Source organism: Oncorhynchus mykiss, chromosome 19 (genome assembly GCF_057628025.1).
Source record: "Oncorhynchus mykiss isolate SJ-2025 chromosome 19, ASM5762802v1, whole genome shotgun sequence".
NCBI classification, from domain to species: domain Eukaryota; kingdom Metazoa; phylum Chordata; class Actinopteri; order Salmoniformes; family Salmonidae; genus Oncorhynchus; species Oncorhynchus mykiss.
In genome coordinates this window covers 1,249,469-1,275,000 of record NC_143040.1, presented here as the reverse complement: position 1 = coordinate 1,275,000, position 25,532 = coordinate 1,249,469, and the positions used below count along the sequence as shown (strand labels likewise).

Below are 25,532 nucleotides of genomic sequence, written 5' to 3'. Positions count from 1 at the left end.
AGAATACCTGACCATACCTGTGTTTACTGTCTAGTTGTTATATTCTAGAGAATACCTGACCATACCTGTGTTTACTGTCTAGTTGTTATATTCTAGAGAATACCTGACCATACCTGTGTTTACTGTCTAGTTGTTATATTCTAGAGAATACCTGACCATACCTGTGTTTACTGTCTAGTTGTTATATTCTAGAGAATACCTGACCATACCTGTGTTTACTGTCTAGTTGTTATATTCTAGAGAATACCTGACCATACCTGTGTTTACTGTCTAGTTGTTATATTCTAGAGAATACCTGACCATACCTGTGTTTACTGTCTAGTTGTTATATTCTAGAGAATACCTGACCATACCTGTGTTTACTGTCTAGTTGTTATATTCTAGAGAATACCTGACCATACCTGTGTTTACTGTCTAGTTGTTATATTCTAGAGAATACCTGACCATACCTGTGTTTACTGTCTAGTTGTTATATTCTAGAGAATACCTGACCATACCTGTGTTTACTGTCTAGTTGTTATATTCTAGAGAATACCTGACCATACCTGTGTTTACTGTCTAGTTGTTATATTCTAGAGAATACCTGACCATACCTGTGTTTACTGTCTAGTTGTTATATTCTAGAGAATACCTGACCATACCTGTGTTTACTGTCTAGTTGTTATATTCTAGAGAATACCTGACCATACCTGTGTTTACTGTCTAGTTGTTATATTCTAGAGAATACCTGACCATACCTGTGTTTACTGTCTAGTTGTTATATTCTAGAGAATACCTCACCATACCTGTGTTTACTGTCTAGTTGTTATATTCTAGAGAATACCTGACCATACCTGTGTTTACTGTCTAGTTGTTATATTCTAGAGAATACCTGACTATACCTGTGTTTACTGTCTAGTTGTTATATTCTAGAGAATACCTGACCATACCTGTGTTTACTGTCTAGTTGTTATATTCTAGAGAATACCTGACCATACCTGTGTTTACTGTCTAGTTGTTATATTCTAGAGAATACCTGACCATACCTGTGTTTACTGTCTAGTTGTTATATTCTAGAGAATACCTCACCATACCTGTGTTTACTGTCTAGTTGTTATATTCTAGATAATACCTGACCATACCTGTGTTTACTGTCTAGTTGTTATATTCTAGAGAATACCTGACCATACCTGTGTTTACTGTCTAGTTGTTATATTCTAGAGAATACCTGACCATACCTGTGTTTACTGTCTAGTTGTTATATTCTAGAGAATACCTGACCATACCTGTGTTTACTGTCTAGTTGTTATATTCTAGAGAATACCTGACCATACCTGTGTTTACTGTCTAGTTGTTATATTCTAGAGAATACCTGACCATACCTGTGTTTACTGTCTAGTTGTTATATTCTAGAGAATACCTGACCATACCTGTGTTTACTGTCTAGTTGTTATATTCTAGAGAATACCTGACCATACCTGTGTTTACTGTCTAGTTGTTATATTCTAGAGAATACCTGACCATACCTGTGTTTACTGTCTAGTTGTTATATTCTAGAGAATACCTGACCATACCTGTGTTTACTGTCTAGTTGTTATATTCTAGAGAATACCTGACCATACCTGTGTTTACTGTCTAGTTGTTATATTCTAGAGAATACCTGACCATACCTGTGTTTACTGTCTAGTTGTTATATTCTAGAGAATACCTGACCATACCTGTGTTTACTGTCTAGTTGTTATATTCTAGATAATACCTGACCATACCTGTGTTTACTGTCTAGTTGTTATATTCTAGAGAATACCTGACCATACCTGTGTTTACTGTCTAGTTGTTATATTCTAGAGAATACCTGACCATACCTGTGTTTACTGTCTAGTTGTTATATTCTAGAGAATACCTGACCATACCTGTGTTTACTGTCTAGTTGTTATATTCTAGAGAATACCTGACCATACCTGTGTTTACTGTCTAGTTGTTATATTCTAGAGAATACCTGACCATACCTGTGTTTACTGTCTAGTTGTTATATTCTAGAGAATACCTGACCATACCTGTGTTTACTGTCTAGTTGTTATATTCTAGAGAATACCTGACCATACCTGTGTTTACTGTCTAGTTGTTATATTCTAGAGAATACCTGACCATACCTGTGTTTACTGTCTAGTTGTTATATTCTAGAGAATACCTGACCATACCTGTGTTTACTGTCTAGTTGTTATATTCTAGAGAATACCTGACCATACCTGTGTTTACTGTCTAGTTGTTATATTCTAGAGAATACCTCACCATACCTGTGTTTACTGTCTAGTTGTTATATTCTAGAGAATACCTGACCATACCTGTGTTTACTGTCTAGTTGTTATATTCTAGAGAATACCTGACCATACCTGTGTTTACTGTCTAGTTGTTATATTCTAGAGAATACCTGACCATACCTGTGTTTACTGTCTAGTTGTTATATTCTAGAGAATACCTGACCATACCTGTGTTTACTGTCTAGTTGTTATATTCTAGAGAATACCTGACCATACCTGTGTTTACTGTCTAGTTGTTATATTCTAGAGAATACCTGACCATACCTGTGTTTACTGTCTAGTTGTTATATTCTAGAGAATACCTGACCATACCTGTGTTTACTGTCTAGTTGTTATATTCTAGAGAATACCTGACCATACCTGTGTTTACTGTCTAGTTGTTATATTCTAGAGAATACCTGACCATACCTGTGTTTACTGTCTAGTTGTTATATTCTAGAGAATACCTGACCATACCTGTGTTTACTGTCTAGTTGTTATATTCTAGAGAATACCTGACCATACCTGTGTTTACTGTCTAGTTGTTATATTCTAGAGAATACCTGACCATACCTGTGTTTACTGTCTAGTTGTTATATTCTAGAGAATACCTGACCATACCTGTGTTTACTGTCTAGTTGTTATATTCTAGAGAATACCTGACCATACCTGTGTTTACTGTCTAGTTGTTATATTCTAGAGAATACCTGACCATACCTGTGTTTACTGTCTAGTTGTTATATTCTAGAGAATACCTGACCATACCTGTGTTTACTGTCTAGTTGTTATATTCTAGAGAATACCTGACCATACCTGTGTTTACTGTCTAGTTGTTATATTCTAGAGAATACCTGACCATACCTGTGTTTACTGTCTAGTTGTTATATTCTAGATAATACCTGACCATACCTGTGTTTACTGTCTAGTTGTTATGTTCTAGAGAATACCTGACCATACCTGTGTTTACTGTCTAGTTGTTATATTCTAGAGAATACCTGACCATACCTGTGTTTACTGTCTAGTTGTTATATTCTAGAGAATACCTGACCATACCTGTGTTTACTGTCTAGTTGTTATATTCTAGAGAATACCTGACCATACCTGTGTTTACTGTCTAGTTGTTATATTCTAGAGAATACCTGACCATACCTGTGTTTACTGTCTAGTTGTTATATTCTAGAGAATACCTGACCATACCTGTGTTTACTGTCTAGTTGTTATATTCTAGAGAATACCTGACCATACCTGTGTTTACTGTCTAGTTGTTATATTCTAGAGAATACCTGACCATACCTGTGTTTACTGTCTAGTTGTTATATTCTAAGGAATACCTGACCATACTTGTGTTTACTGTCTAGTTGTTATATTCTAGAGAATACCTGACCATACCTGTGTTTACTGTCTAGTTGTTATATTCTAGAGAATACCTGACCATACCTGTGTTTACTGTCTAGTTGTTATATTCTAGAGAATACCTGACCATACCTGTGTTTACTGTCTAGTTGTTATATTCTAGAGAATACCTCACCATACCTGTGTTTACTGTCTAGTTGTTATATTCTAGAGAATACCTGACCATACCTGTGTTTACTGTCTAGTTGTTATATTCTAGAGAATACCTGACCATACCTGTGTTTACTGTCTAGTTGTTATATTCTAGAGAATACCTCACCATACCTGTGTTTACTGTCTAGTTGTTATATTCTAGAGAATACCTGACCATACCTGTGTTTACTGTCTAGTTGTTATATTCTAGAGAATACCTGACCATACCTGTGTTTACTGTCTAGTTGTTATATTCTAAGGAATACCTGACCATACCTGTGTTTACTGTCTAGTTGTTATATTCTAGAGAATACCTGACCATACCTGTGTTTACTGTCTAGTTGTTATATTCTAGAGAATACCTGACCATACCTGTGTTTACTGTCTAGTTGTTATATTCTAGAGAATACCTGACCATACCTGTGTTTACTGTCTAGTTGTTATATTCTAGAGAATACCTGACCATACCTGTGTTTACTGTCTAGTTGTTATATTCTAGAGAATACCTGACCATACCTGTGTTTACTGTCTAGTTGTTATATTCTAGAGAATACCTGACCATACCTGTGTTTACTGTCTAGTTGTTATATTCTAGAGAATACCTGACCATACCTGTGTTTACTGTCTAGTTGTTATATTCTAGAGAATACCTGACCATACCTGTGTTTACTGTCTAGTTGTTATATTCTAGAGAATACCTGACCATATTTGTGTTTACTGTCTAGTTGTTATATTCTAGAGAATACCTGACCATACCTGTGTTTACTGTCTAGTTGTTATATTCTAGAGAATACCTGACCATACCTGTGTTTACTGTCTAGTTGTTATATTCTAGAGAATACCTGACCATACCTGTGTTTACTGTCTAGTTGTTATATTATAGAGAATACCTGACAATACCTGTGTTTACTGTCTAGTTGTTATATTCTAGAGAATACCTGACCATACCTGTGTTTACTGTCTAGTTGTTATATTCTAGAGAATACCTGACCATACCTGTGTTTACTGTCTAGTTGTTATATTCTAGAGAATACCTGACCATACCTGTGTTTACTGTCTAGTTGTTATATTCTAGAGAATACCTGACCATACCTGTGTTTACTGTCTAGTTGTTATATTCTAGATAATACCTGACCATACCTGTGTTTACTGTCTAGTTGTTATATTCTAGAGAATACCTGACCATACCTGTGTTTACTGTCTAGTTGTTATATTCTAGAGAATACCTGACCATACCTGTGTTTACTGTCTAGTTGTTATATTCTAGAGAATACCTGACCATACCTGTGTTTACTGTCTAGTTGTTATATTCTAGAGAATACCTGACCATACCTGTGTTTACTGTCTAGTTGTTATATTCTAGAGAATACCTGACCATACCTGTGTTTACTGTCTAGTTGTTATATTCTAGAGAATACCTGACCATACCTGTGTTTACTGTCTAGTTGTTATATTCTAGAGAATACCTGACCATACCTGTGTTTACTGTCTAGTTGTTATATTCTAGAGAATACCTGACCATACCTGTGTTTACTGTCTAGTTGTTATATTCTAGAGAATACCTGACCATACCTGTGTTTACTGTCTAGTTGTTATATTCTAGAGAATACCTGACCATACCTGTGTTTACTGTCTAGTTGTTATATTCTAGAGAATACCTCACCATACCTGTGTTTACTGTCTAGTTGTTATATTCTAGAGAATACCTGACCATACCTGTGTTTACTGTCTAGTTGTTATATTCTAGAGAATACCTGACCATACCTGTGTTTACTGTCTAGTTGTTATATTCTAGAGAATACCTGACTATACCTGTGTTTACTGTCTAGTTGTTATATTCTAGAGAATACCTGACCATACCTGTGTTTACTGTCTAGTTGTTATATTCTAGAGAATACCTGACCATACCTGTGTTTACTGTCTAGTTGTTATATTCTAGAGAATACCTGACCATACCTGTGTTTACTGTCTAGTTGTTATATTCTAGAGAATACCTGACCATACCTGTAACTACCTGTGTTTACTGTCTAGTTGTTATATTCTAGAGAATACCTGACCATACCTGTGTTTACTGTCTAGTTGTTATATTCTAGAGAATACCTGACCATACCTGTGTTTACTGTCTAGTTGTTATATTATAGAGAATACCTCACCATACCTGTGTTTACTGTCTAGTTGTTATATTATAGAGAATACCTGACCATACCTGTGTTTACTGTCTAGTTGTTATATTCTAGAGAATACCTGACCATACCTGTAACTACCTGTGTTTACTGTCTAGTTGTTATATTCTAGAGAATACCTGACCATACCTGTGTTTACTGTCTAGTTGTTATATTCTAGAGAATACCTGACCATACCTGTGTTTACTGTCTAGTTGTTATATTCTAGAGAATACCTGACCATACCTGTGTTTACTGTCTAGTTGTTATATTCTAGAGAATACCTGACCATACCTGTGTTTACTGTCTAGTTGTTATATTCTAGAGAATACCTGACCATACCTGTGTTTACTGTCTAGTTGTTATATTCTAGAGAATACCTGACCATACCTGTGTTTACTGTCTAGTTGTTATATTCTAGAGAATACCTGACCATACCTGTGTTTACTGTCTAGTTGTTATATTCTAGAGAATACCTGACCATACCTGTGTTTACTGTCTAGTTGTTATATTCTAGAGAATACCTGACCATACCTGTGTTTACTGTCTAGTTGTTATATTCTAGAGAATACCTGACCATACCTGTGTTTACTGTCTAGTTGTTATATTCCAGAGAATACCTCACCATACCTGTGTTTACTGTCTAGTTGTTATATTCTAGAGAATACCTGACCATACCTGTGTTTACTGTCTAGTTGTTATATTCTAGAGAATACCTCACCATACCTGTGTTTACTGTCTAGTTGTTATATTCTAGAGAATACCTGACCATACCTGTGTTTACTGTCTAGTTGTTATATTCTAGAGAATACCTGACCATACCTGTGTTTACTGTCTAGTTGTTATATTCTAGAGAATACCTGACTATACCTGTGTTTACTGTCTAGTTGTTATATTCTAGAGAATACCTCACCATACCTGTGTTTACTGTCTAGTTGTTATATTCTAGAGAATACCTGACCATACCTGTGTTTACTGTCTAGTTGTTATATTCTAGAGAATACCTGACCATACCTGTGTTTACTGTCTAGTTGTTATATTCTAGAGAATACCTGACCATACCTGTGTTTACTGTCTAGTTGTTATATTCTAGAGAATACCTGACCATACCTGTGTTTACTGTCTAGTTGTTATATTATAGAGAATACCTCACCATACCTGTGTTTACTGTCTAGTTGTTATATTCTAGAGAATACCTGACCATACCTGTGTTTACTGTCTAGTTGTTATATTCTAGAGAATACCTGACCATACCTGTGTTTACTGTCTAGTTGTTATATTCTAGAGAATACCTGACCATACCTGTGTTTACTGTCTAGTTGTTATATTCTAGAGAATACCTGACCATACCTGTGTTTACTGTCTAGTTGTTATATTCTAGAGAATACCTGACCATACCTGTGTTTACTGTCTAGTTGTTATATTATAGAGAATACCTGACCATACCTGTGTTTACTGTCTAGTTGTTATATTCTAGAGAATACCTGACCATACCTGTGTTTACTGTCTAGTTGTTATATTCTAGAGAATACCTGACCATACCTGTGTTTACTGTCTAGTTGTTATATTCTAGAGAATACCTGACCATACCTGTGTTTACTGTCTAGTTGTTATATTCTAGAGAATACCTCACCATACCTGTGTTTACTGTCTAGTTGTTATATTCTAGAGAATACCTGACCATACCTGTAACTACCTGTGTTTACTGTCTAGTTGTTATATTCTAGAGAATACCTGACCATACCTGTGTTTACTGTCTAGTTGTTATATTCTAGAGAATACCTCACCATACCTGTGTTTACTGTCTAGTTGTTATATTCTAGAGAATACCTCACCATACCTGTAACTACCTGTGTTTACTGTCTAGTTGTTATATTCTAGAGAATACCTGACCATACCTGTAACTACCTGTGTTTACTGTCTAGTTGTTATATTCTAGAGAATACCTGACCATACCTGTGTTTACTGTCTAGTTGTTATATTCTAGAGAATACCTGACCATACCTGTGTTTACTGTCTAGTTGTTATATTCTAGAGAATACCTGACCATACCTGTGTTTACTGTCTAGTTGTTATATTCTAGAGAATACCTGACCATACCTGTGTTTACTGTCTAGTTGTTATATTCTAGAGAATACCTGACCATACCTGTGTTTACTGTCTAGTTGTTATATTCTAGAGAATACCTGACCATACCTGTGTTTACTGTCTAGTTGTTATATTCTAGAGAATACCTGACCATACCTGTGTTTACTGTCTAGTTGTTATATTCTAGAGAATACCTGACCATACCTGTAACTACCTGTGTTTACTGTCTAGTTGTTATATTCTAGAGAATACCTGACCATACCTGTGTTTACTGTCTAGTTGTTATATTCTAGAGAATACCTGACCATACCTGTGTTTACTGTCTAGTTGTTATATTCTAGAGAATACCTGACCATACCTGTGTTTACTGTCTAGTTGTTATATTCTAGAGAATACCTGACCATACCTGTGTTTACTGTCTAGTTGTTATATTCTAGAGAATACCTGACCATACCTGTGTTTACTGTCTAGTTGTTATATTCTAGAGAATACCTGACCATACCTGTGTTTACTGTCTAGTTGTTATATTCTAGAGAATACCTGACCATACCTGTGTTTACTGTCTAGTTGTTATATTCTAGAGAATACCTGACCATACCTGTGTTTACTGTCTAGTTGTTATATTCTAGAGAATACCTGACCATACCTGTGTTTACTGTCTAGTTGTTATATTCTAGAGAATACCTGACCATACCTGTGTTTACTGTCTAGTTGTTATATTCTAGAGAATACCTGACCATACCTGTGTTTACTGTCTAGTTGTTATATTCTAGAGAATACCTGACCATACCTGTGTTTACTGTCTAGTTGTTATATTCTAGAGAATACCTGACCATACCTGTGTTTACTGTCTAGTTGTTATATTCTAGAGAATACCTGACCATACCTGTGTTTACTGTCTAGTTGTTATATTCTAGAGAATACCTGACCATACCTGTGTTTACTGTCTAGTTGTTATATTCTAGAGAATACCTGACCATACCTGTGTTTACTGTCTAGTTGTTATATTCTAGAGAATACCTGACCATACCTGTGTTTACTGTCTAGTTGTTATATTCTAGAGAATACCTGACCATACCTGTGTTTACTGTCTAGTTGTTATATTCTAGAGAATACCTGACCATACCTGTGTTTACTGTCTAGTTGTTATATTCTAGAGAATACCTGACCATACCTGTGTTTACTGTCTAGTTGTTATATTCTAGAGAATACCTGACCATACCTGTGTTTACTGTCTAGTTGTTATATTCTAGAGAATACCTGACCATACCTGTGTTTACTGTCTAGTTGTTATATTCTAGAGAATACCTGACCATACCTGTGTTTACTGTCTAGTTGTTATATTCTAGAGAATACCTGACCATACCTGTGTTTACTGTCTAGTTGTTATATTCTAGAGAATACCTGACCATACCTGTGTTTACTGTCTAGTTGTTATATTCTAGAGAATACCTCACCATACCTGTGTTTACTGTCTAGTTGTTATATTCTAGAGAATACCTGACCATACCTGTGTTTACTGTCTAGTTGTTATATTCTAGAGAATACCTCACCATACCTGTGTTTACTGTCTAGTTGTTATATTCTAGAGAATACCTCACCATACCTGTGTTTACTGTCTAGTTGTTATATTCTAGAGAATACCTCACCATACCTGTGTTTACTGTCTAGTTGTTATATTCTAGAGAATACCTGACCATACCTGTGTTTACTGTCTAGTTGTTATATTCTAGAGAATACCTGACCATACCTGTGTTTACTCTCTAGTTGTTATATTCTAGAGAATACCTGACTATACCTGTGTTTACTGTCTAGTTGTTATATTCTAGAGAATACCTGACCATACCTGTGTTTACTGTCTAGTTGTTATATTCTAGAGAATACCTGACCATACCTGTGTTTACTGTCTAGTTGTTATATTCTAGAGAATACCTGACCATACCTGTGTTTACTGTCTAGTTGTTATATTCTAGATAATACCTGACCATACCTGTGTTTACTCTCTAGTTGTTATATTCTAGAGAATACCTGACCATACCTGTGTTTACTGTCTAGTTGTTATATTCTAGAGAATACCTGACCATACCTGTGTTTACTGTCTAGTTGTTATATTCTAGAGAATACCTGACCATACCTGTGTTTACTGTCTAGTTGTTATATTCTAGAGAATACCTGACCATACCTGTGTTTACTGTCTAGTTGTTATATTCTAGAGAATACCTGACCATACCTGTGTTTACTGTCTAGTTGTTATATTCTAGAGAATACCTGACCATACCTGTGTTTACTGTCTAGTTGTTATATTCTAGAGAATACCTGACCATACCTGTGTTTACTGTCTAGTTGTTATATTCTAGATAATACCTGACCATACCTGTGTTTACTGTCTAGTTGTTATATTCTAGAGAATACCTGACCATACCTGTGTTTACTGTCTAGTTGTTATATTCTAGAGAATACCTGACCATACCTGTGTTTACTGTCTAGTTGTTATATTCTAGAGAATACCTGACCATACCTGTGTTTACTGTCTAGTTGTTATATTCTAGAGAATACCTGACCATACCTGTGTTTACTGTCTAGTTGTTATATTCTAGAGAATACCTGACCATACCTGTGTTTACTGTCTAGTTGTTATATTCTAGAGAATACCTGACCATACCTGTGTTTACTGTCTAGTTGTTATATTCTAGATAATACCTGACCATACCTGTGTTTACTGTCTAGTTGTTATATTCTAGAGAATACCTGACCATACCTGTGTTTACTGTCTAGTTGTTATATTCTAGAGAATACCTGACCATACCTGTGTTTACTGTCTAGTTGTTATATTCTAGAGAATACCTGACCATACCTGTGTTTACTGTCTAGTTGTTATATTCTAGAGAATACCTGACCATACCTGTGTTTACTGTCTAGTTGTTATATTCTAGAGAATACCTGACCATACCTGTGTTTACTGTCTAGTTGTTATATTCTAGAGAATACCTGACTATACCTGTGTTTACTGTCTAGTTGTTATATTCTAGAGAATACCTGACCATACCTGTGTTTACTGTCTAGTTGTTATATTCTAGAGAATACCTGACCATACCTGTGTTTACTGTCTAGTTGTTATATTCTAGAGAATACCTGACCATACCTGTGTTTACTGTCTAGTTGTTATATTCTAGAGAATACCTGACCATACCTGTGTTTACTGTCTAGTTGTTATATTCTAGAGAATACCTGACCATACCTGTGTTTACTGTCTAGTTGTTATATTCTAGAGAATACCTGACCATACCTGTGTTTACTGTCTAGTTGTTATATTCTAGAGAATACCTGACCATACCTGTGTTTACTGTCTAGTTGTTATATTCTAGAGAATACCTGACCATACCTGTGTTTACTGTCTAGTTGTTATATTCTAGAGAATACCTGACCATACCTGTGTTTACTGTCTAGTTATATTCTAGAGAATACCTGACCATACCTGTGTTTACTGTCTAGTTGTTATATTCTAGAGAATACCTGACCATACCTGTGTTTACTGTCTAGTTGTTATATTCTAGAGAATACCTGACCATACCTGTGTTTACTGTCTAGTTGTTATATTCTAGAGAATACCTGACCATACCTGTGTTTACTGTCTAGTTGTTATATTCTAGAGAATACCTGACCATACCTGTGTTTACTGTCTAGTTGTTATATTCTAGAGAATACCTGACCATACCTGTGTTTACTGTCTAGTTGTTATATTCTAGAGAATACCTCACCATACCTGTGTTTACTGTCTAGTTGTTATATTCTAGAGAATACCTGACCATACCTGTGTTTACTGTCTAGTTGTTATATTCTAGAGAATACCTGACCATACCTGTGTTTACTGTCTAGTTGTTATATTCTAGAGAATACCTGACTATACCTGTGTTTACTGTCTAGTTGTTATATTCTAGAGAATACCTGACCATACCTGTGTTTACTGTCTAGTTGTTATATTCTAGAGAATACCTGACCATACCTGTGTTTACTGTCTAGTTGTTATATTATAGAGAATACCTGACCATACCTGTGTTTACTGTCTAGTTGTTATATTCTAGAGAATACCTGACCATACCTGTGTTTACTGTCTAGTTGTTATATTCTAGAGAATACCTCACCATACCTGTGTTTACTGTCTAGTTGTTATATTCTAGAGAATACCTGACCATACCTGTGTTTACTGTCTAGTTGTTATATTCTAGAGAATACCTGACCATACCTGTAACTACCTGTGTTTACTGTCTAGTTGTTATATTCTAGAGAATACCTGACCATACCTGTGTTTACTGTCTAGTTGTTATATTCTAGAGAATACCTGACCATACCTGTGTTTACTGTCTAGTTGTTATATTCTAGAGAATACCTGACCATACCTGTGTTTACTGTCTAGTTGTTATATTCTAGAGAATACCTGACCATACCTGTGTTTACTGTCTAGTTGTTATATTCTAGAGAATACCTGACCATACCTGTGTTTACTGTCTAGTTGTTATATTCTAGAGAATACCTGACCATACCTGTGTTTACTGTCTAGTTGTTATATTCTAGAGAATACCTGACCATACCTGTGTTTACTGTCTAGTTGTTATATTCTAGAGAATACCTCACCATACCTGTGTTTACTGTCTAGTTGTTATATTCTAGAGAATACCTGACCATACCTGTGTTTACTGTCTAGTTGTTATATTCTAGAGAATACCTGACCATACCTGTGTTTACTGTCTAGTTGTTATATTCTAGAGAATACCTGACCATACCTGTGTTTACTGTCTAGTTGTTATATTCTAGAGAATACCTGACCATACCTGTGTTTACTGTCTAGTTGTTATATTCTAGAGAATACCTGACCATACCTGTGTTTACTGTCTAGTTGTTATATTCTAGAGAATACCTGACCATACCTGTGTTTACTGTCTAGTTGTTATATTCTAGAGAATACCTGACCATACCTGTGTTTACTGTCTAGTTGTTATATTCTAGAGAATACCTGACCATACCTGTGTTTACTGTCTAGTTGTTATATTCTAGAGAATACCTGACCATACCTGTGTTTACTGTCTAGTTGTTATATTCTAGAGAATACCTGACCATACCTGTGTTTACTGTCTAGTTGTTATATTCTAGAGAATACCTGACCATACCTGTGTTTACTGTCTAGTTGTTATATTCTAGAGAATACCTGACCATACCTGTGTTTACTGTCTAGTTGTTATATTCTAGAGAATACCTGACCATACCTGTGTTTACTGTCTAGTTGTTATATTCTAGAGAATACCTGACCATACCTGTGTTTACTGTCTAGTTGTTATATTCTAGAGAATACCTCACCATACCTGTGTTTACTGTCTAGTTGTTATATTCTAGATAATACCTGACCATACCTGTGTTTACTGTCTAGTTGTTATATTCTAGAGAATACCTGACCATACCTGTGTTTACTGTCTAGTTGTAATACCATACCTGTAACTACCTGTAACTACCTGTATTTACTGTCTAGTTGTAATACCATACCTGTAACTACCTGTATTTACTGTCTAGTTGTAATACCATACCTGTAACTACCTGTAACTACTGTCTAGTTGTAATACCATACCTGTAACTACCTGTATTTACTGTCTAGTTGTAATACCATACCTGTAACTACCTGTATTTACTGTCTAGTTGTAATACCATACCTGTAACTACCTGTAACTACTGTCTAGTTGTAATACCATACCTGTAACTACCTGTAACTACTGTCTAGTTGTAATACCATACCTGTAACTACCTGTATTTACTGTCTAGTTGTAATACCATACCTGTAACTACCTGTATTTACTGTCTAGTTGTAATACCATACCTGTAACTACCTGTAACTACTGTCTAGTTGTAATACCATACCTGTAACTACCTGTAGCTACCTGTATTTACTGTCTAGTTGTAATACCATACCTGTAACTACCTGTAACTACCTGTATTTACTGTCTAGTTGTAATACCATACCTGTAACTACCTGTAACTACCTGTATTTACTGTCTAGTTGTAATACCATACCTGTAACTACCTGTAGCTACCTGTATTTACTGTCTAGTTGTAATACCATACCTGTAACTACCTGTAACTACCTGTATTTACTGTCTAGTTGTAATACCATACCTGTAACTACCTGTATTTACTGTCTAGTTGTAATGCCATACCTGTAACTACCTGTATTTACTGTCTAGTTGTAATACCATACCTGTAACTACCTGTGTTTACTGTCTAGTTGTAATACCATACCTGTAACTACCTGTAACTACCGGTATTTACTGTCTAGTTGTAATACCATACCTGTAACTACCTGTATTTACTGTCTAGTTGTAATACCATACCTGTAACTACCTGTAGCTACCTGTATTTACTGTCTAGTTGTAATACCATACCTGTAACTACCTGTAACTACCTGTAACTACTGTCTAGTTGTAATACCATACCTGTAACTACCTGTATTTACTGTCTAGTTGTAATACCATACCTGTAACTACCTGTATTTACTGTCTAGTTGTAATACCATACCTGTAACTACCTGTAACTACCTGTAACTACTGTCTAGTTGTAATACCATACCTGTAACTACCTGTATTTACTGTCTAGTTGTAATACCATACCTGTAACTACCTGTAGCTACCTGTATTTACTGTCTAGTTGTAATACCATACCTGTAACTACCTGTATTTACTGTCTAGTTGTAATACCATACCTGTAACTACCTGTATTTACTGTCTAGTTGTAATACCATACCTGTAACTACCTGTATTTACTGTCTAGTTGTAATACCATACCTGTAACTACCTGTAACTACCTGTAACTACTGTCTAGTTGTAATACCATACCTGTAACTACCTGTATTTACTGTCTAGTTGTAATACCATACCTGTAACTACCTGTATTTACTGTCTAGTTGTAATACCATACCTGTAACTACCTGTATTTACTGTCTAGTTGTAATACCATACCTGTAACAACCTGTATTTACTGTCTAGTTGTAATGCCATACCTGTAACTACCTGTATTTACTGTCTAGTTGTAATACCATACCTGTAACTACCTGTATTTACTGTCTAGTTGTATTGCCATACCTGTAACTACATGTAACTACCTGTATTTATAGGGTTAGGAAGGTAGGGTTAGGAAGGGAGGGTTAGGTATAGGTTTAGGAAGGGAAGTTTAGGTATTGGGTTAGGAAGGGAGGGTTAGGAAGGGAGGGTCAGGTATAGGGTTAGGAAGGTAGGGTTAGGTTTAGGAAGGGAGGGTTAGGTATAGGGTTAGGAAGGGAGGGTTAGGTTTAGGGTTAGGAAGGGAGGGTTATGAAGGGAGGGTTAGGTATAGGGTTAGGAAGGTAGGGTTAGGTATAGGTTTAGGAAGGGAGGGTTAGGTATAGGGTTAGGTATAGGGTTAGGAAGGGAGGGTTAGGTATAGGGTTAGGAAGGGAGGGTTAGGAAGGGAGGGTTAGGAAGGGAGGGTTAGGAAGGGAGGGTTAGGTATAGGGTTAGGAAGGGAGGGTTAGGAAGGGAGGGTTAGGTATAGGTTTAGGAAGGGAGGGTTAGGTATAGGGTTAGGAAGGTAGGGTTAGGTATAGGTTTAGGAAGGGAGGGTTAGGTATAGGGTTAGGTATAGGGTTAGGAAGGGAGGGTTAGGTATAGGGTTAGGAAGGGAGGGTTAGGTATAGGGTTAGGAAGGGAGGGTTAGGAAGGGAGGGTTAGGTATAGGGTTAGGAAGGGAGGGTTAGGAAGGGAGGGTTAGGTATAGCTGTAACTACCTGTAACTACCTGTAACTACTGTCTAGTTGTAATACCATACCTGTAACTACCTGTATTTACTGTCTAGTTGTAATACCATACCTGTAACTACCTGTAACTACTGTCTAGTTGTAATACCATACCTGTAACTACCTGTATTTACTGTCTAGTTGTAATACCATACCTGTAACTACCTGTATTTACTGTCTAGTTGTAATACCATACCTGTAACTACCTGTAACTACTGTCTAGTTGTAATACCATACCTGTAACTACCTGTATTTACTGTCTAGTTGTAATACCATACCTGTAACTACCTGTAACTACTGTCTAGTTGTAATACCATACCTGTAACTACCTGTAACTACTGTCTAGTTGTAATACCATACCTGTAACTACCTGTATTTACTGTCTAGTTGTAATACCATACCTGTAACTACCTGTAACTACCTGTAACTACTGTCTAGTTGTAATACCATACCTGTAACTACCTGTATTTACTGTCTAGTTGTAATACCATACCTGTAACTACCTGTAACTACCTGTAACTGCTGTCTAGTTGTAATACCATACCTGTAACTACCTGTATTTACTGTCTAGTTGTAATACCATACCTGTAACTACCTGTATTTACTGTCTAGTTGTAATACCATACCTGTAACTACCTGTATTTACTGTCTAGTTGTAATACCATACCTGTAACTACCTGTATTTACTGTCTAGTTGTATTGCCATACCTGTAACTACCTGTAACTACTGTCTAGTTGTAATACCATACCTGTAACTACCTGTAACTACTGTCTAGTTGTAATACCATACCTGTAACTACCTGTATTTACTGTCTAGTTGTAATACCATACCTGTAACTACCTGTATTTACTGTCTAGTTGTAATTGTCCGTAAATTTTGAATTTGTAGGAACTGGGTATTCATTTAGTTTAGGCATAGTGGTCCAACCTAATGGAAGGTTAGGTTTAGGAAGGGAGGGTTAAGTTCAGGGAGGGTTAGGTTTAGGAAGGGAGGGCTAGGTTTAGGAAGGGAGGTTTAGGAAGGGAGGGTTAGGTTTAGGAAGGGAGGGTTAGGAAGGGAGGGTCAGGTTAGGAAGGGAGGGTCAGGTTAGGAAGGGAGGGTCAGGTTTAGGAAGGGAGGGTCAGGTTAAGGAAGGAAGGTTTAGGAAGGGAGGGTTAGGTTTAGGAAGGGAGGGTTAGGTTTAGGGAGGGAGGGTTAGGAAGGGAGGGTTATGTATAGGGTTAGGAAGTGAGGGTTAGGAAGGGAGGGTTAGGAAGGGAGGGTTAGGTATAGGGTTAGGAAGGGAGGGTTAGGAAGGGAGGGTTAGGTATAGGGTTAGGAAGTGAGGGTTAGGTATAGGGTTAGGAAGGGAGGGTTAGGAAGGTAGGGTTAGGTATAGGGTTAGGAAGGGAGGGTTAGGAAGGGAGGGTTAGGTATAGGGTTAGGAAGGTAGGGTTAGGAAGGGAGGGTTAGGTATAGGTTTAGGAAGGTAGGGTTAGGAAGGGAGGGTTAGGTATAGGTTTAGGAAGGGAAGTTTAGGTATTGGGTTAGGAAGGGAGGGTTAGGAAGGGAGGGTCAGGTATAGGGTTAGGAAGGTAGGGTTAGGTTTAGGAAGGGAGGGTTAGGTATAGGGTTAGGAAGGGAGGGTTAGGAAGGGAGGGTTAGGTATAGGGTTAGGAAGGTAGGGTTAGGTATAGGGTTAGGAAGGAAGGGTTAGGTATAGGGTTAGGAAGGTAGGGTTAGGTTTAGGAAGGGAGGGTTAGGTATAGGTTTAGGTATAGGGTTAGGAAGGGAGGGTTAGGTATAGGGTTAGGAAGGGAGGGTTAGGTATAGGGTTAGGAAGGGAGGGTTAGGAAGGGAGGGTTAGGTATAGGGTTAGGAAGGGAGGGTTAGGAAGGGAGGGTTAGGTATAGGGTTAGGTATAGGGTTAGGAAGGGAGGGTTAGGTTTAGGAAGGGAGGGTTAGGTTTAGGTTTAGGAAGGGAGGGTTAGGTATAGGTTTAGGAAGGGAGGGTTAGGTATAGGGTTAGGAAGTGAGGTTTAGGTTTAGGAAGGGAGGGTTAGGTTTAGGTTTAGGAAGGGAGGGTTAGGTATAGGTTTAGGAAGGGAGGGTTAGGTATAGGGTTAGGAAGTGAGGTTTAGGTTTAGGAAGGGAGGGTTAGGTATAGGGTTAGGAAGGGAGGGTTAGGTTTAGGAAGGGAGGGTTAGGTATAGGTTTAGGAAGGGAGGGTTAGGAAGGGAGGGTTAGGAAGGGAGGGTTAGGTATATGGTTAGGAAGGGAGGGTTAGGTATAGGGTTAGGAAGGGAGGGTTAGGTATAGGAAGGGAGGGTTAGGTTTAGGTTTAGGAAGGGAGGGTTAGGTATAGGTTTAGGAAGGGAGGGTTAGGTTTAGGAAGGGAGGGTTAGGTTTAGGTTTAGGAAGGGAGGGTTAGGTATAGGTTTAGGAAGGGAGGTTTAGGTTTAGGAAGGGAGGGTTAGGTATAGGGTTAGGAAGGGAGGGTTAGGTTATTACTTATTACTTCCTTCATGTTTAACTCTCTGCTACTGACTGGGTTTGAAACCATCTGTAACCCTACGAGACTGTGTTAGTCCACTGAGCTAAAGTCCTTCAGGGTGAGGCTGATCGTTATGTGAATGTTGTTTACTGATTCCTCTCTTGTACGTACTGTACACACACACACACACACACACACACACACACACACACACACACACACACACACACACACACCAAATAGAACACAGAGTAGCATGGAAGAACCTGATAGTCAATGAGTGAATCTAAACTGTGTGTGTGTGTGTGTGTAATGGGTGTGTGTGGTTGTGTTGAAAGGAGTGTTGAAACTAGCACAGTCACTAAAACAAACACAACCAAACTTCTTAAGAAACTGACGCACTCGGCCACAGTGGCACCCTCCACCCACCCCTCCTCTGCAAACACCCTGGCTCCACCAGAGCCAACGCCCTGCACACACGCACGCACACACACACACACACACACACACACACACACACACACACACACACACACACACACACACACACACACACACACACAGTTGATGTTACCTGTATCTAGAGGTGAGACTGGGGGGGGGGGGGGGGGGGGTTCAGTCTGATCTCAGTGGATGTTACCTGTATGTAGAGGTGAGAATGGGGGGGAGGGGGTGGAGGCCAGAGAATGGGGAACCCTGGACTCAGGGGCTAGGGGTCAGAGAATGGGGTCTATAGCTGCATAGATGGACACTAATGAATTATCCGATCTCTCTCTCCCTCTGTCTCTCTCCCTCCCATTTCTCCCCCCTCCCTCCCTCTCTCTCTCTACTCCCTCCCTCCCTCCCTCCCTCCCTCCCTCCCTCTCTCTCTCTCTCTCTCTCTCTCTCTCTCTCTCTCTCTCTCTCTCTCTCTCTCTCTCTCTCTCTCTCTCTCTCCCTGCCTCCCTCCCTCTCTCACTCCCCTCCCTACCTCGCTTCCTGCCTTCCTCCATCTCTCTCTCTCTCCCTCCCTCCCTCCCCCCTCCCCATCTCAGACAGGGGTGACTGCTCCTTAGATGGCAGGGGCGTGTCTGTGTGCGGGGTTGGAGACGGATCACTGGGCGTGGTTCCGGAAGAGAGGAAGAAACGTGGCCGAGCAGAACTGAGACGGCTGTGGAGGAAGGCCATCCTGCAACAGACACTACTGCTGAGGATGGAGAGAGAGAACAACAAGATACAGGGTAACAGAATGGAGAGAGAACAACAAGATACAGGGTAACAGAATGTAGAGAGAACAACAGGATACAGGGTAACAGAATGGAGAGAGAGAGAACAACAAGATACAGAGTAACAGAATGGAGAGAGAGAACAACAAGATACAGGGTAACAGAATGGAGAGAGAACAACAAGATACAGGGTAACAGAATGGAGAGAGAGAGAACAACAAGATACAGAGTAACAGAATGGAGAGAGAGAACAACAAGATACAGGGTAACAGAATGGAGAGAGAACAACAAGAACAACAAGATACAGGGTAACAGAATGGAGAGAGAGAGAACAACAAGATACAGAGTAACAGAATGGAGAGAGAGAACAACAAGATACAGGGTAACAGAATGGAGAGAACAACAAGATACAGGGTAACAGAATGGATAGAGAACAACAAGATACAGGGTAACAGAATGGAGAGAGAACAACAAGATACAGGGTAACAGAATGGAGAGAGAGAGAACAACAAGATACAGGGTAACAGAATGGAGAGAGAGAGAACAACAAGATACAGGGTAACAGAATGGAGAGAACAACAAGATACAGGGTAACAGAATGGAGAGAGAACAACAAGATACAGGGTAACAGAATGGAGAGAACAACAAGATACAGGGTAACAGAATGGAGAGAGAACAACAAGATACAGGGTAACAGAATGGAGAGAACAACAAGATACAGGGTAACAGAATGGAGAGAGAGAGAGAACAAGATACAGGGTAACAGAATGGAGAGAACAACAAGATACAGGGTAACAGAATGGAGAGAGAGAGAACAACAAGATACAGGGTAACAGAATGGAGAGAGAGAGAACAACAAGATACAGGGTAACAGAATGGAGAGAACAACAAGATACAGGGTAACAGAATGGAGAGAGAACAACAAGATACAGGGTAACAGAATGGAGAGAGAACAACAAGATACAGGGTAACAGAATGGAGAGAGAGAGAACAACAAGATACAGGGTAACAGAATGGAGAGAGAGAGAACAACAAGATACAGGGTAACAGAATGGAGAGAACAACAAGATACAGGGTAACAGAATGGAGAGAGAACAACAAGATACAGGGTAACAGAATGGAGAGAACAACAAGATACAGGGTAACAGAATGGAGAGAGAACAACAAGATACAGGGTAACAGAATGGAGAGAACAACAAGATACAGGGTAACAGAATGGAGAGAGAGAGAGAACAAGATACAGGGTAACAGAATGGATAGAACAACAAGATACAGGGTAACAGAATGGAGAGAGAGAACAACAAGATACAGGGTAACAGAATGGAGAGAGAGAGAACAACAAGATACAGGGTAACAGAATGGAGAGAGAGAGAACAACAAGATACAGGGTAACAGAATGGAGAGAACAACAAGATACAGGGTAACAGAATGGAGAGAGAACAACAAGATACAGGGTAACAGAATGGAGAGAGAACAACAAGATACAGGGTAACAGAATGGAGAGAGAGAGAACAACAAGATACAGGGTAACAGAATGGAGAGAACAACAAGATACAGGGTAACAGAATGGAGAGAGAGAGAACAACAAGATGCAGGGTAACAGAATGGAGAGAGAGAGAACAACAAGATACAGGGTAACAGAATGGAGAGAGAGAGAACAACAAGATACAGGGTAACAGAATGGAGAGAACAACAAGATACAGGGTAACAGAATGGAGAGAGAGAGAACAACAAGATGCAGGGTAACAGAATGGAGAGAGAACAACAAGATACAGGGTAACAGAATGGAGAGAGAGAGAACAACAAGATACAGGGTAACAGAATGGAGAGAGAGAACAACAAGATACAGGATAACAGAATGGAGAGAGAGAGAAAAACAAGATACAGGGTAACAGAATGGAGAGAGAACAACAAGATACAGGGTAACAGAATGGAGAGAACAACAAGATACAGGGTAACAGAATGGAGAGAGAGAACAACAAGATACAGGGTAACAGAATGGAGAGAGAGAACAACAAGATACAGGGTAACAGAATGGAGAGAGAGAACAACAAGATACAGGGTAACAGAATGGAGAGAGAGAACAACAAGATACAGGGTAACAGAATGGAGAGAGAGAGAACAACAAGATACAGGGTAACAGAATGGAGAGAGAACAACAAGATACAGGGTAACAGAATGGAGAGAGAACAACAAGATACAGGGTAACAGAATGGAGAGAGAGAACAACAAGATACAGGGTAACAGAATGGAGAGAACAACAAGATACAGGGTAACATAATGGAGAGAGAGAGAGAACAACAAGATACAGGGTAACAGAACGGAGAGAACAACAAGATACAGGGTAACAGAATGGAGAGAACAACAAGATACAGGGTAACAGAATGGAGAGAACAACAAGATACAGGGTAACAGAATGGAGAGAGAGAACAACAAGATACAGGGTAACAGAATGGAGAGAGAGAGAACAACAAGATACTGGGTAACAGAATGGAGAGAGAACAACATGATACAGGGTAACAGAATGGAGAGAGAAAGAACAACAAGATACAGGGTAACAGAATGGAGAGAGAACAACAAGATACAGGGTAACAGAATGGAGAGAGAGAGAACAACAAGATACAGGGTAACATAATGGAGAGAGAGAGAACAACAAGATACAGGGTAACAGAATGGAGAGAACAACAAGATACAGGGTAACAGAATGGAGAGAACAACAAGATACAGGGTAACAGAATGGAGAGAGAGAGAACAACAAGATACAGGGTAACAGAATGGAGAGAACAACAAGATACAGGGTGACAGAATGGAGAAAGAGAGAACAACAAGATACAGGGTAACAGAATGGAGAGAGAGAACAACAAGATACAGGGTAACAGAATGGAGAGAGAGAGAACAACAAGATACAGGGTAACAGAATGGAGAGAACAACAAGATACAGGGTAACAGAATGGAGAGAGAGAGAACAACAAGATACAGGGTAACAGAATGGAGAGAGAGAGAACAACAAGATACAGGGTAACAGAATGGAGAGAGAGAGAACAACAAGATACAGGGTAACAGAATGGAGAGAGAGAGAACAACAAGATACAGGGTAACAGAATGGAGAGAACAACAAGATACAGGGTAACAGAATGGAGAGAGAGAACAACAAGATACAGGGTAACAGAATGGAGAGAGAGAGAACAACAAGATACAGGGTAACAGAATGGAGAGAGAGAGAACAACAAGATACAGGGTAACAGAATGGAGAGAGAGAACAACAAGATACAGGGTAACAGAATGGAGAGAGAGAGAACAACAAGATACAGGGTAACAGAATGGAGAGAACAACAAGATACAGGGTAACAGAATGGAGAGAGAGAGAACAACAAGATACAGGGTAACAGAATGGAGAGAACAACAAGATACAGGGTAACAGAATGGAGAGAGAGAGAGAACAAGATACAGGGTAACAGCATGGAGAGAACAACAAGATACAGGGTAACAGAATGGAGAGAGATAACAACAAGATACAGGGTAACAGAATGGAGAGAACAACAAGATACAGGGTAACAGAATGGAGAGAGAGAACAACAAGATACAGGGTAACAGAATGGAGAGAGAGAGAACAACAAGATACAGGGTAACAGAATGGAGAGAGAGAGAACAACAAGATACAGGGTAACAGAATGGAGAGAGAGAACAACAAGATACAGGGTAACAGAATGGAGAGAGAGAGAACAACAAGATACAGGGTAACAGAATGGAGAGAACAACAAGATACAGGGTAACAGAATGGAGAGAGAGAGAACAACAAGATACAGGGTAACAGAATGGAGAGAACAACAAGATACAGGGTAACAGAATGGAGAGAGAGAGAGAACAAGATACAGGGTAACAGAATGGAGAGAACAACAAGATACAGGGTAACAGAATGGAGAGAGAGAACAACAAGATACAGGGTAACAGAATGGAGAGAGAGAGAACAACAAGATACAGGGTAACAGAATGGAGAGAGAGAGAACAACAAGATACAGGGTAACAGAATGGAGAGAACAACAAGATACAGGGTAACAGAATGGAGAGAGAACAACAAGATACAGGGTAACAGAATGGAGAGAGAACAACAAGATACAGGGTAACAGAATGGAGAGAGAGAGAACAACAAGATACAGGGTAACAGAATGGAGAGAACAACAAGATACAGGGTAACATAATGGAGAGAGAGAGAGAACAACAAGATACAGGGTAACAGAATGGAGAGAGAACAACAAGATACAGGGTAACAGAACGGAGAGAACAACAAGATACAGGGTAACAGAATGGAGAGAACAACAAGATACAGGGTAACAGAATGGAGAGAACAACAAGATACAGGGTAACAGAATGGAGAGAACAACAAGATACAGGGTAACAGAATGGAGAGGGAGAGAACAACAAGATACAGGGTAACAGAATGGAGAGAGAGAGAACAACAAGATACAGGGTAACAGAATGGAGAGAGAACAACATGATACAGGGTAACAGAATGGAGAGAGAGAGAACAACAAGATACTGGGTAACAGAATGGAGAGAGAACAACAAGATACAGGGTAACAGAATGGAGAGAGAGAGAACAACAAGATACAGGGTAACATAATGGAGAGAGAGAGAACAACAAGATACAGGGTAACAGAATGGAGAGAACAACAAGATACAGGGTAACAGAATGGAGAGAACAACAAGATACAGGGTAACAGAATGGAGAGAGAGAGAACAACAAGATACAGGGTAACAGAATGGAGAGAACAACAAGATACAGGGTAACAGAATGGAGAGAACAACAAGATACAGGGTGACAGAATGGAGAAAGAGAGAACAACAAGATACAGGGTAACAGAATGGAGAGAGAGAACAACAAGATACAGGGTAACAGAATGGAGAGAGAGAGAACAACAAGATACAGGGTAACAGAATGGAGAGAGAGAGAACAACAAGATACAGGGTAACAGAATGGAGAGAGAGAGAACAACAAGATACAGGGTAACAGAATGGAGAGAGAGAGAACAACAAGATACAGGGTAACAGAATGGAGAGAGAGAGAACAACAAGATACAGGGTAACAGAATGGAGAGAACAACAAGATACAGGGTAACAGAATGGAGAGAGAGAACAACAAGATACAGGGTAACAGAATGGAGAGAGAGAGAACAACAAGATACAGGGTAACAGAATGGAGAGAGAGAGAACAACAAGATACAGGGTAACAGAATGGAGAGAGAGAACAACAAGATACAGGGTAACAGAATGGAGAGAGAGAGAACAACAAGATACAGGGTAACAGAATGGAGAGAACAACAAGATACAGGGTAACAGAATGGAGAGAGAGAGAACAACAAGATACAGGGTAACAGAATGGAGAGAGAGAACAACAAGATACAGGGTAACAGAATGGAGAGAGAACAACAAGATACAGGGTAACAGAATGGAGAGAGAACAAGATACAGGGTAACAGAATGGAGAGAGAACAACAAGATACAGGGTAACAGAATGGAGAGAACAACAAGATACAGGGTAACAGAATGGAGAGAGAGAGAACAACAAGATACAGGGTAACAGAATGGAGAGAACAACAAGATACAGGGTAACAGAATGGAGAGAACAACAAGATACAGGGTAACAGAATGGAGAGAGAGAACAAGATACAGGGTAACAGAATGGAGAGAACAACAAGATACAGGGTAACAGAATGGAGAGAACAACAAGATACAGGGTAACAGAATGGAGAGAGAACAACAAGATACAGGGTAACAGAATGGAGAGAACAACAAGATACAGGGTAACAGAATGGAGAGAGAACAACAAGATACAGGGTAACAGAATGGAGAGAGAACAACAAGATACAGGGTAACAGAATGGAGAGAGAACAACAAGATACAGGGTAACAGAATGGAGAGAACAACAAGATACAGGGTAACAGAATGGAGAGAACAACAAGATATAGGGTAACA

The 25,532-nt window shown here is 38.8% G+C and overlaps 1 protein-coding gene across 1 annotated transcript in view; it reads left to right on the top strand.

The window, feature by feature from the left end:
• LOC118936694 (TBC1 domain family member 1) overlaps positions 1-25,532 on the top strand; it is a 142,983-nt gene that overhangs the window by 69,394 nt on the left and 48,057 nt on the right. Inside the window, 1 exon segment of the mRNA XM_090209854.1 lies at positions 19,390-19,575. Coding sequence (XP_090065980.1) covers positions 19,390-19,575 — 186 coding nt within the window.